Source organism: Notechis scutatus, chromosome 1 (genome assembly GCF_049901735.1).
Source record: "Notechis scutatus isolate UNSWTSFEM ecotype Mainland chromosome 1, rNotScu1.2, whole genome shotgun sequence".
NCBI lineage: Eukaryota > Metazoa > Chordata > Lepidosauria > Squamata > Elapidae > Notechis > Notechis scutatus.
The window spans coordinates 331,684,309-331,696,448 of NC_142009.1; the positions used below are offsets into that span (position 1 = coordinate 331,684,309).

The 12,140-nt window shown below is 48.5% G+C and overlaps 2 protein-coding genes across 9 annotated transcripts in view; one reads left to right on the forward strand and one right to left on the reverse strand.

Moving 5' to 3' along the window:
* Positions 1 to 1,849, forward strand: part of CBARP (CACN subunit beta associated regulatory protein) — a 28,137-nt gene extending 26,288 nt beyond the window's left edge. The window contains exon 10 of the mRNA XM_087952705.1: positions 41 to 1,849. Coding sequence (XP_087808831.1) covers positions 41 to 1,163 — 1,123 coding nt within the window. The 3' untranslated portion in view covers positions 1,164 to 1,849. The remainder of the gene's footprint in view (positions 1 to 40) is intronic.
* A 7,237-nt stretch (positions 1,850 to 9,086) lies between these two features.
* Positions 9,087 to 12,140, reverse strand: part of STK11 (serine/threonine kinase 11) — a 110,842-nt gene continuing 107,788 nt past the window's right edge. For 4 of the 8 annotated variants that reach the window (XM_087952722.1, XM_087952721.1, XM_087952720.1 and 1 more), the window contains exon 11: positions 9,087 to 10,052. The gene's annotated coding sequence lies outside the window, so the exon portion shown is untranslated. Of the gene's footprint in view, positions 10,053 to 10,076; positions 10,218 to 12,140 lie in introns of those variants that run through there. The other 4 variants (XM_087952726.1, XM_087952725.1, XM_087952724.1 and 1 more) reach the window with 1 other exon arrangement.

The window sequence follows — 12,140 nt, forward strand, 5'->3', positions numbered from 1 at the left end:
ATTGTTAAAGGCAAAGTGTACATTTTTTTTTCTGCTGTAGGTTAGAGTCTTCCGAACCACCCAGTCCCACCCCACCCGAGCCATTGGAACAGCAGCCCACCCCCCTTTATCATGACATCTGGAGCCTACGGGCATCGCTGGAAAAGTGTGTTTCATCAGAGAAGGGCAACAACCAGGACTCAGCCCCTAGCGATGGTGGGGACAGCATTTCCTCGAGCAGTGGACTGCCAAGTTTCTCCTCCTCCTTGGCCGACGAGGCTGAAGTCGGAGAGGACAGGTCCTTGGCAAAACCCAAGCTGGATAGCGTTGAGTTGGAAGCCGGGACCCGTAAACTCTTGCAGATGGATAGCGGCTATGCCTCCATTGAAGCCCCCAGTGGCCGAGTAGGAGAAGACCAGACGGCCTCGGAAAAACGCTTCTCCTTCACCAGCGCTGGACGCAAGGCCACCATCTTTGAGAGCTTTGAGGGACAGGAGCCGGAAGCAGAGAAGGAGGAAGAGGAGGAGGAGGAGGAAGAGGAGGAAGCAGCTGGCGCTGTTGGAGGTCTCCTCCCTTCCAGTCCATTGCTCTGGGCACCGTATGGGCAGATGTTCCCCGCACGAGAATCCTTCCCTCGCCGGGACTACAGCATCGACGAAAAAACAGATGCTCTCTTCAACGCCTTTGTCCGCCACGACCCCCAATTTGATGAATCCCCCCTGCGGGCCAAACACCGCTCCCGGACCCATTTGAGGAAGCAATGGCAGCGTACCAAGCAGTACAGCGACCCGGGCGTCCGCTACCCCACAGCTCTGGAGCGGCACCGGACCCCCCTGCGTCGGGGCGACAGCGTCAACTACCCCCTGGAAGGGCGCTACCACAGCACCCTGCCCCGCATTGTCAGCTCTGGGGACGAGGAGGTGGCCTCGCCCGCCACGGAAACGGGGGAGAAGATCCAGGTGATTGAGGAAGAACCGCCGGAGGAGGCCAAAACGGGACCTGACCCGTACAGCAGGGACTGCCTCGAAAGTGGTCAGTGTCCAGGGCTGGGCACAGACCTTCTGGACAAGATCGCGGGTGGGCTGGAGGACCTGTTTTTCACACCCTTGAAAAAACCACGAGAGAGTCTAGAGTGTGTGGTGATGGTGGCCGCCCGGGCTTCCCCTGAGCACAGCCCCGAATAGTGGCAAGGGGAAGCACCGGGATGACCCTTTCTCTGTCTCGCCCCAGGGCTGGGGGGTGGTGGTGCCACGCAGGGCCTGCCAACCAGCCAGCCAGCCGGGATGCAGGGTGCTCCAGGGGCCCGAGGGCGCGGAGCAAGATCGAGGAACGCCCTCCTGCTCTGCCAGCCTTCCGCTGTGTACCAGGCAGCCCCACCTGGAGGTCCCCTTGAGGGATGAGAAGGTCCAGGGCTGAAGACTTGGCCAGCGGAGATATCCCTGTCTCTCTGGCCAGAAGACTAGAGCCCACCGAAGACCTGGGGAAGCTCTGGATGGATCCATCCATGCCTTTCCAGCAGGGGCCCCACAAGGTAGAGCAGGGGAGCCCATCCCAAGAGGGGGAACCTTCCCTTTTTTGGGGGTGGGGGTGGGGAATCCAAAGAAAGCAGGGTGTCCACTGGAGAGCCAAAGGGCCTTCTCTTCCTTCTGGTTAGATCCAGGGGTGGGGACAGGGGAGAGCTCAACCGAATCTCTCCCCTATTTCGAAGCAGGTTTGCCAAAGTCGGCATTATCTCTTGCACAGCCAGGAAGTTTTAAGTTTTCAGGGGCTCGTTCTTGAGAATAATAATAATAATAAATAATAATAATAATAATATAATAATAATAATAAAACAGCCCCCAAGTCTACCGGAGGCCTGACATACCTCACACTCTATGAGCTGGTTGTAGCAGATAATTTCAGCTCCTTCCACCTGTCCCCGTGCACACCTCTCTCTCTCTCTCTCTCTCTCTGGTTTTTTACAAGCAATAACCTGTCCTCCCACCCACCCCCACCGCCGGCAAAGCCATCTTCGTTCGAGGGTCCTTGCAGAGGGAGGGGCCCGACGTCGCCTACCTGGTGGGGCAGGATCGCCTATCTCAGCCCACGGACAGACAGACAGACAGACGGGTGTTTCTGCAACTTTTTTGCATGGTGTGATGCGTGGAAGAGTTTACATTTTCTCGCGTGGAGGAATCTGCCACTTCCTGGATGGGGCGGGGCGGGATTGGGATGTGGGGGGAGGGGGGCTGATGGGGACCCCTGAAACAAAGCACGCTGCTTGAAGGGTGAATAGCACAATCCTCTCCCTTTCTCTTCCTCCTCTTCTCTCTCCTACACCTTTCTACCATTTTTAAAGGCTCATTTTTCCACACTTTTCCAGCTGTTCCTTGGAGGTTTTTTTTCCTCCCCTCTGTGGTTCCATTTTTGTTTTTCATACAAACCCCGCTTCCACGGTTCACTCTGCATCTTCCAACCATCCTGTTTTGGTCCACCTTGCAGGGCTATCGCTTGCTTTTGGGATTTTCTTGCTGCTTTGATAAAAAAAAAAAAAAAAAAGGACCGGGTTGCATTTTGGGGTGATGGAAGAAGCAGTGAGATCGAACCCAGTTTCTGGTCTTCTGGACCGGTTGAAAAAGACGCAGAAGGCTCTGTTTTAGAGCCCTTCGTTGGGCTGCTGGTGAATATTATTGTTGCTTTTTGATAGTGGTGATGTTGGTGGAATTATTACTAGCATATACCCCGGTTCTTTTTACACTTTGTTATTCCTTATTCTACAAATTCTTCTCCTCCATCTATATGCAGAACAGGGGTTGCTTTTGATTATCGTTACTATTTATTTCTGTGTGTGTGTGTTTTCCCCAGGGCAGGTATTCTTTTTGTGGCAGGGGCTGGGGAAACTTTCCTGGGCTATTTATTTATTTATTTATTGGCCTGGCTTTTTAATTTAATCCTGCCGGAGAGTGGCGTGGCGGAGGAGTGAGGGGTGGGTGGGGAAGAAAGGGGGTGGTTGGGTGGGTTTCGTCTCTCCCATTTCCTTTCAACCCCCCCCCGCCCTCCTTCCCAACGTTAAATCATTTCCATTTTTTTCCTCCACCACCTTGAATGCCACTCCTTTCTCTGTCTGTAGGCTTCAGATCTTTGCAAAGGTATTATTATTATTATTATTATTTCTTCTTCTTCTTCTTCTTCTTCTTCTTCTTCTTCTTCTTCTTCTTCTTCTTCTTCTTCTTCTTCTTCTTCTTCTTCTTCTTCTTCCTTCTTCTTCTTCTTTCTTTCTTCTTCTTCTTCTTCTTCTTCTTTCTTCTTCTTCTTCTCCTCCTTATCCTTCTCCTTCTCCTTCTCCTTCTCCTCCTCCTCCAATCCTTCTCTCATGCTTCTCCTCTTCTTTCTCCATCCTCCTGCTCCTTTCCCTTTCCTCCTCCTCTTCCTCCTCCCCTCTCCTTATCCTTCTCCTCTTCCTCCTCCTCCTCCTTTTTAAATTGCATGTCAGGTTAAAAAAGGGAACGATGCGTTTCACTTCTCCAGTTTGGAATCATGCGGGTCCAAAGCTGTTTTTGGTGTGTGTGTGTGTGTGTGTGTCTGTGTGCGTGCAATTGATTTTGTAAATGAGTGCCACTACGGAGGGCAAAGTGAGGGGCTGAGCATGGAGCATGTGGGTGTGTTGGCACGCTCACAGGCACGTGTGCTACGCTGACGAACAATTTCCTTATGTTTCAAATCTGCCTTGGCTCTTACCCTCCTTTGCCAGGGGCTCGGCTGTGGTAAGCGCAAAGCCTCTGCCCACCCACCCACCCTGGCACGCGAGACCCGCCAACCACAAACCTCTTTTGAAAATGGACTTGATTAAAAAAAAAAAAACCTGTGCCAAGAAGTGGTCTCGGAGCACAAATCGCCTTTGTCCAGGAGGGCCTGCGGGGTGTGTGTGGCACGTTGACCGAGACCGAATTTAGCCAAGGGAAGACGGTGCCCGCAGTCCCATTTCACGGGGCTCTGCGGCTTTCTGCCCACCAAACAGGCCTCTGGCTCTGCTTTGCGTCCGTTTGTGTTGCTTCGAAGATGCCACATGCTGAAAGAGCAGGCGGTCATCTCCTTTGGAAGCGTTCCTTTGATTCCAGGCAGCTGTTTCGCTTTAGGCCCCAAGAGGCACCTTGGGAGCCCTCATGTGGCCCCTTGTTTTCCACCCCCAACAAAGAGCTGATTCTCTTTGGCGGGGGGGTTTCCGAAGCCCATTTTGGAAATTCATCCAAGGCAGCGCACATATCCCCTTCCTTCCTGTATTTCCACTGAACCTTTGGATGTACCTATGAGGATGGAAGCATTTATAGGTAGTCCCAGGCCTGGGCTGCTGGGGGGGGGGTTTCGCAGGGGTTCGGGAGAGCCCCTCCCTAAGATTCTGTGCAGTTTGGAGAACCCCCAGATCCCACTCCTGGCTGGCCCCGCCCACCCTTTTCCTCCCCTCCCTGGAGTCCCCACGTGGCCCGTTTTGGATGTAGTTAAGTGCAGGGCGGGCATGGAGGCTCGGGGTGGGTGAAAAAAGGGCCTCCTGGAAGTTCAGGAAGGCCGGAAATGGGCCCGTTTCTGGCTTCCAGAGAGCCTCCGGAGCCTGGGAGGCCATTTTCGCTCTCCCGGAGGCCCAAGGAAATCCTCCGGAGCCCAAGGGGAAACCCCGCCCCTCCGGTGATGCAGGAGGCCGACTAGGCCACGCCCACCATGACCACAACTACCCAGCAACTAGTCAGAGAAGCCATTGCTAAAATTTTTGAAGCCCACCCCTTGTTAGTCCTCGACATATGGCCATACAGGTAGTAACCCTCCATTTACAACTATTCATTTAGTGACCTGTTACAACAGCACTGAAAAAAGTGAGTCATGACTGTTGTATACACTTTTGACTGTGCCAGCGTCCCCTGGTCACGTGATCAAATTTGGACGCTTGGCAACTACCATGTATTTTATGACTGTCGCAGTGTCTCGGGATCACGTGGTTCCCTTTTGCCACCTTCTGAGGAGCAAATCCATGGGGAAGCCACACATTACAGCTGTGTTACTAACAGTTGCAGTGGTCTACTTAACAACGGTGGCAAAGAATGGTCGTAAAATGGGGCAAAATTAATTTAACAACATGCCTGGCCTAGCAACAGCATTTTGGGGCTGGAAAAGATTACCTGTAATGGAGCCTGCCTGTTATAGTGGTTATGTCATGGCAATTTTAAATGACTGATCTGATTATAGACCTCGTAAGATGGACACCGTGCTTGTTAAGCGAAGGCATTGTTCTCTGTGGTGTGGTTTTGCTCAAAAACTGGAAGTAACTTCCAGTGGCTGGAGGGCCGACCTTTGGAACAGGGTTGCAACCAGGGGTGGGATTCAACTTTTTTAACAACCGGTTCTGTGGGTGTGGCTTAGGTGGTGGGTGTGGTTTGGTGGTCATGTGACTGGGTGGACATGGCTTGATGGTCATGTTATTGTCTGGGCTATCACTCACATTGAGGCACGCATCTCCTCGCCTGGCCTCTCATGACTGCGGGGATGCTGCAACAGTCGTAAGTGTGAAAAAAGGTCATAAGTCACTTTTTTCAGTGCCATTGTAACTTTGAATGGTCGCTCCACACAAGCAAAGTACCAGCAAAGGAAGGGGAAAAAAACTCCAGAGAAGTTCCTGAGACAGGAAGTCTAGTCCTGCCAAGAATGTAACAAGGGTTAATGGAGAGGCAGTTTCTATAAGCAACACCAGAATGTTTCCTTCCTTCCTTCCTTACAGGATTAGGCCAGTAATTTCTTCTAACAACCAGTTTTTCCAAACTGCTTAGAACGTTAACAACCGGTTCTAACGAATAGGTGCGAACTGGTAGAATCCCACCCTAGTTGCAACTCCTTTTCTTCCAGGCCGGTCACACTGTTGAATGGTCACTAAGTGTTCAGTCATAAGTTGAGGATTACCTGTACTTCTAAACCAGAGAAATGGGGGATGTTTCTTAGAACTGTATAGGATAATCTCTTGGGTGTGATCAGAAAATATAAGATGGCAGCCACAGAGGCGTGGTTGAAATTCGGCCTGCTTTTGTATGGGCGCTGCAAATTTTGAGGAACACATGCTACGGACAGACCAGCACGGGTTGGAAAAATGCATGTTTCCAACAACATAGAAGACCTGAACATTTACCATCCAGTGCCCTCTTTTCAAGCGAGCTGGGAATTCTGGACTCGGCAGTCCCAGACTAGGGAGAAAGTGCCTGTCTGGGTTAGGAATAAAATTGCTTTTTGTTTTTTTTAATTGGATTCATCATTTATTTTCCTATTTATTTTGAGCGGCTCCGTTCATTTAGGTTTGCCGCCACATTGGGCCACCATTCTGGCCTCACCTTTGCAGGTTGGGTTTAAAGTCATGGTCCCACTTATTTGCAGCACCTCCAAATAATGGCGTTTTGAAGTGGTGTTTTGCAACCTCTGCCACTTGACAATGGGTGGACTTCAACTCCCAGAATCCTGGGCGTTGAAGTCCACCCATCTTCTAGTGACCAGGGCTGAGGATGATTGACACCCCCCTAAAGATTCCCCAACCCCAAAGATCATTACATCTAGACCTTCCATCGCTGGATTTTGTACTTCCTGAGCAAACCAAGCAGACCATTTTGCAAAACTCGCAAGCAGGGCCTGGGCCTGTTTTCTCCCTCCTGTAGCTGGACATGCTGGTTTGTTGGGCTCTAGCAGGGAGGCAGGTCAAGCTTCCCCAGGAAGGAAACATGGCTGGCCACAGAAAGAAAGGATAAAAACACCTGTGGTGGTCTTAAGAGAAAGCAGGATTGGGCCTGTGGCCAACCACTGAAACAAGCTCAATTCCATCCTGCACGGATAATAATTCAGATTAAAGCACCTTGGACTGATGGCTGCCCAACCCACTAACACAGCCACAGCCACTTTGTCTGTGGGATATTATGGGTTCTCCTGTCCAACTGCTGTTGCTGCTAAGATTTTTTTTTTTGGGGGTGGGGTGTCTTTTATTGGCATCTCGTTTTGGGACTTAAAGCCGTTATTGCGCCTCCCCTGTGGAGGATGAAGCCCAGCTCTTGACCATCTTCTACAATGCTTTCCCAACCCTGTTCACTTCAAGGCCTGTGGACTTCAACTCCCAGAATTCCCCAGCCAGCATGCTGCAGCAGCAATGGATGCCGGATGGCTGAGGAATTCTGGGAGTTGAAGTCCGCACCTCTTCAAGTGGGCCTGGTTGGTCTACCTACCAGATAATCAATCCTTCAAGGGGTTGAAGAGGGTTATTTCCTGTTTCTTAGCTTTTGCTAGTCTAAGCTACACATTTCCTTTACAAGTTTTTTGTGTGTTTGGTGAGGATTGGGAGGCCCATTAAAATCATATCAAGCCATTAAAAGAGACGGGGCCTGCAACGTTGGTTAAAAAAAACTCAAGATGGTGGCTGTGATAGTGCCATTAAAACTCCACATATTTATTTGTGTCGTGCATATAAAAATCACTTTGATCAGACCATAAGAGCCATCTTGACTTTTTTGGCTCCACCCAGGACTTTTCTAAATAACTTCCCATTATTATTTCTCATGTACCCCAAGTCTGTCTTTCCTTTTCTGGCATCCATATCATCCATTTCTATGATGGTCAACTAGTATCCTAATATCTTTTTTTTTTCACACATTCCATTACTAAGCTGTGGCATTCCCCCCCCACAGGCTCTCTGTTCACTGGATTTTTGCTTCCAAAGCTGATAAAACTCTGCATTTGTGTTAACATTCAATTGTTACTTTCAGCCCATTTCAATAAAACCCTCGAAACCCTTTTGAATTTTATTGCGGTCTTCTACTCTGTATGCGGAATCCCACTCGATTTGGGGGGTCCTTGCTTAATTGGATCTTGCCGTTTCAAGTTGTGAGTGACATGACCCAAGACTTTGCTCATCTTTTCAGCAAACTTTCTGGGATTTTAAAAAGTGCCGGAATGAAAAGATGGTGAAGAAGTTTCAAACTTCTGTTAAGCTTCACGGTGACCCAAATGTCTCTGAACATTTCATGCAGCTGTAATATATACTAATGCATATTGACCAAGCTAACCTGGCTGTTGAAAAGACAGAAGTTGGGTTTATATACCATGCTTAACTATGGTTTGGTCAAGAGTTGGAATTAAGCTTGGGATAAACTATGAAACAAGAAAGAATGGGTGGAAGGAGGTCAGAGGAAGATCCAACCTAGAACTAAGGAGAAACTTCCTGATAGAACAATTGATTCTTGCCTTCACAAGTTGTGGGAACTCCATCGCTGGAAGTCTTCAAGAAATAATTGGACAACCATTTGTCCAGGATGGCATAGAGTTTTCATACTGAGCAAGGGGGTGGACTAGAAGATCTCTGAGGTCCCTTCTACCCATATGATTCTATGAGCCTATACATGGAGGCTGCACGATATTACCCCAAATGCGATTGGAAAGTTTGTGGTTCAGTGTCGTACTGACAGCACCACAAAATTCTCAGAATTCAGATATGGATTTGCACAACATAAATCTTGCTACTACTGTTTAGTAAGTTCACTAGCACAAGGATGCATGAATTCCTAAGGAGGAAAACAAACCAGGGTTTATATATATATATATTGGAACAAACTTTTAAGAAGTACTTGAGCTCCGTATTATGAGAAGCAATTACTTCTGACTTCCATTTAAAGACTACTCAACGGGGCTCAGCCTGCTAAGAGACAGTTTCTACTTTCTACAGCAATGTTTCTCAACTGTGGCAAGTTGAATACCTGTGGACTTCCAACTCCCAGATTTCCCCAACCAGCATGTTTTAAGATGTGTGGAATTAAAACTCCCAGAATTCCCCAGCCAGATGCTTTCAGATGTGTGGACTTCGACTCCCAGAATTCCCCAGTCAGCATGGCTGACTGGGGGATTCTGGGAGTCGAAGTCCACACATCTTAAAATGGCTACGGTTGGGAAACTCTGCTTCAACTGGTCTTGCAAAAGGTTGAGTTAAGATGATTTCTGGGATTCCTTCCAACTCTAGGCCTATTCAATTCACAATTCCAGGTAAAACGCTCCTTTCTTACGCCTGCTCTTTCTTCCTTATAGTGACAGAAATGGCTCCCCACAAAGTTGACACTATAGAATCCACGTCTCCATTGAATCTTTATTTTCTTTTTTTTTTTAAAAAAAAGGAAAAAAAAAAAACCCGGAAAAGCACACTTTTTCCCTTTGCTCCAGCCCTTATAAACAGCATGCAGATTTTTTTTTGTATGTGTGTGTGTGTGTGTGTGTGTGTGTGTTTTTAATTCAGAACGGAATGGGGACACACTTCCCCGTGTTTTAATTTTAAAATACTTCGTTTGGGTTCTTGTCCCTTCATCCCCACCATTTCAAATGCATTGTAACGGATAAAACAGTCTCTAGAGATATTGCGAAGGAAAAAATGAAGGAAGGGAGGGGGGAACCAAAAAGCGAAAAATATCTCGTGTGTGTGTGTGTGTGTATATATATATATATATATATATATACATACATACACACACACATACAGTCTCTCTCTCTCTCTCACACACACACACACATAAAATATATATATATATATATATATATAATATAACAGTAGTCTACTACATAAAGTGCGTGTTGATGGCTTGCAAGTTTCCAAACACACCTGGGAAGGTAGAAAAAGAGTTCGCCTGAAGGACACCCTTCTTTAAAGACCATTCACTGGCTCTTCTCCCATCACTGCTCCCCAATGCAACCCCCAGAAAGAGTCCAGGTATAATATCTGGGTCACACACAGCATCGCAGTCATAAGGGGAGCCTGGATCCCGTCCGACAAACCACACTTTAAGCCTTCTTTTGAAAAAAAGAAGTTGCGTGGAAGGAGGTCACAGGTGGGTGCAAATCACCGTCCATTTTTTTCCCCCCTTCGGTTTGACTCATTCAAAAGACCAAAAATTAAAAAAAAAAGGAACCTCCCCTTCTCCTTCTTCTTGGTTTGATTGCAAGCTTGTTCTACAGGTGATCTGCTACAGGTGGGTGGGTGGGAAGGAGGAGATTGGGGGTGGGGGAGCTGCTTTAGGGCAGCAGACAATCTGGAACTCGGGCTGCAAAAGAAGGAAAAAAACAAATTCAAGTTTAGGAGAACATTTATTTTTATGTATCTATGAAGATTCTCGGTCATCTGGTTGTCCCCAAGGTGTTATTTATTTTCCAAGAGATAACTGGACTTTCTGTTTTTTTCTTTGAAGACTTCTTGCTTCTGAAAGATGCTAGACAAGATAAAGAAAAAGCAGACAGGATGAATCCCACATCGGAGCCAATCCAATTTGCCACCCTGATCCGATTGAGTTGCTGAAGGGACAGAGGCAGAATGAGAAACGTGGACAAGAAGGCAAGCGGAGAGAGGGAGAGCGTGAGAAGGAGGGGAAGGGAGGGAGGGGAGGGAAGGACAGAGAGGGAGAGAGGGAAGGGAGAGAGAGGGGGAGGGAAGGACAGAGAGAATTAGGAAAGGGAGAGAGAGTGGGAGAGAGGGAGTGAGGGAGAGGGGGAGAGAAAGTGAGGTAGGGAGAAGGAAGGATTAAAAAAGGGGAAAAGAGGAAGAGGGGGAGAGAGATGGAGACAGAGAGGGGGACAGAGAGAGGTAGGGAGAAGAAGAGAGGAGAGGGAAGGATAGAGAGGGAAGAAGAGACAGAGGAGAGAGAAAGATGGATAGAGAGAGGGAGGGAGAAAGAGAGGAAGGGAGGGAGAAGAAGAAAGGGAGAGGGAAGGATAGAGAGGGAAGAAGAGATGGAGAGGGAGAGAGAAAGAGAGAAAGATGGATAGAGACAGGGAGGGAGAGAGAGGAAGGGAGAAGAAGAAGAGAGAAGGATAGAGAGGGAAGAAGAGACAGAGGAGAGAGAAAGATGGATAGAGAGAGGGGGAGGGAGAAAGAGAGGAAGGGAGGGAGAAGAAGAAAGGGAGAGGGAAGGATAGAGAGGGAAGAAGAGATGGAGAGGGAGAGAGAAAGAGAGAAAGATGGATAGAGACAGGGAGGGAGAGAGAGAAGGGAGAAGAAGAAGAGAGAAGGATAGAGAGGGAGGAAGAGATGGAGAGGGAGAAAGATGGATAGAGAGAGGGGGAGGGAGAGACAGAGTGTTTGTGTATGGGGGGAGAAGCACATTGGGTTGAAGTGTGCAAATGTGTGCAAGGCCAGACTCCCGAGGCGGAAAGACACAGGAGGAGATGGATAATTGAGAAAGGAAAGGGAGGAGAGAGGAGTTATGAAGTAGGAGAGTCAAGAGGCCACCTTGAAAAAAAGGCATCCAGGGAGGAAACTGCGACGGGAGGGTGGACAAATCGAAGGGACCAACAAAAGCAGCCGCCCGACAGCCAAGAAAAGACTCCCCAGCCGGAAGCTCCGCCGGGGTTTGTAAAGCGGCCTCCCCTGTTGTCGTCCCCACTCCCACCCGACACAGCAGGGGCAGGGAGGGAGGCCCCAGACAAGGAACAGGCCACCCACCTGCCCAGAAGCACCTGGGACCTCCCAAACCTTTCTGCCTCATCGCTTTGGAATTCTTTTTATCTTCGAAAAAGAAGGAATTGTGGGTGTCTGTGTGTGGGTGTCTAGGTTAGTGTGTGTGCGTGCATTTTCAAAAGCCCTGGAGGAAAAGATTAAACTCATATCCCCCCACGGCCGCCAGGCCGCATCTGTGGCAGCAAATCAAATTAAATCCTATTCTGTGGAGTTTCATTCTGTATTAACAACAACAACAACAACAACAATAATAGAGGAGGGGGCAGGAGGCAAACTGAATTCTCTACCCCAAGTGGGAGGTGTTTTGTTTTTTTTAAAAAAAGGTTTAACCCCACCACCCCTGTCCCACCTGACCCCTGATCTGACATGGGGCAAATGAAATATTCAAAAAAGGAAAATAGGAAGCGGTTTCCAGAGTTTAAAATCAGTGTTTCTCAACCTGGGTTAACTTTAAAATGGGTGGATTTCAACTTTGGACGTCACGAATTCTGGGAGTTGAAGTTCACCCATTTTACAGCTGCCCAGGTTGGAAACACTGCCTTAAACACAAGGATCCTGTTGTTGTTTTTGTAGCAGGGATGTTAAATTTCAGCCCTACTGCCAGTCAGAGGTGATGGGTCTTGGCTCCTGGCCCTGGCACCGGGGTATTATTCCTAAACTGGGGTCTTGTGTGCAAAAC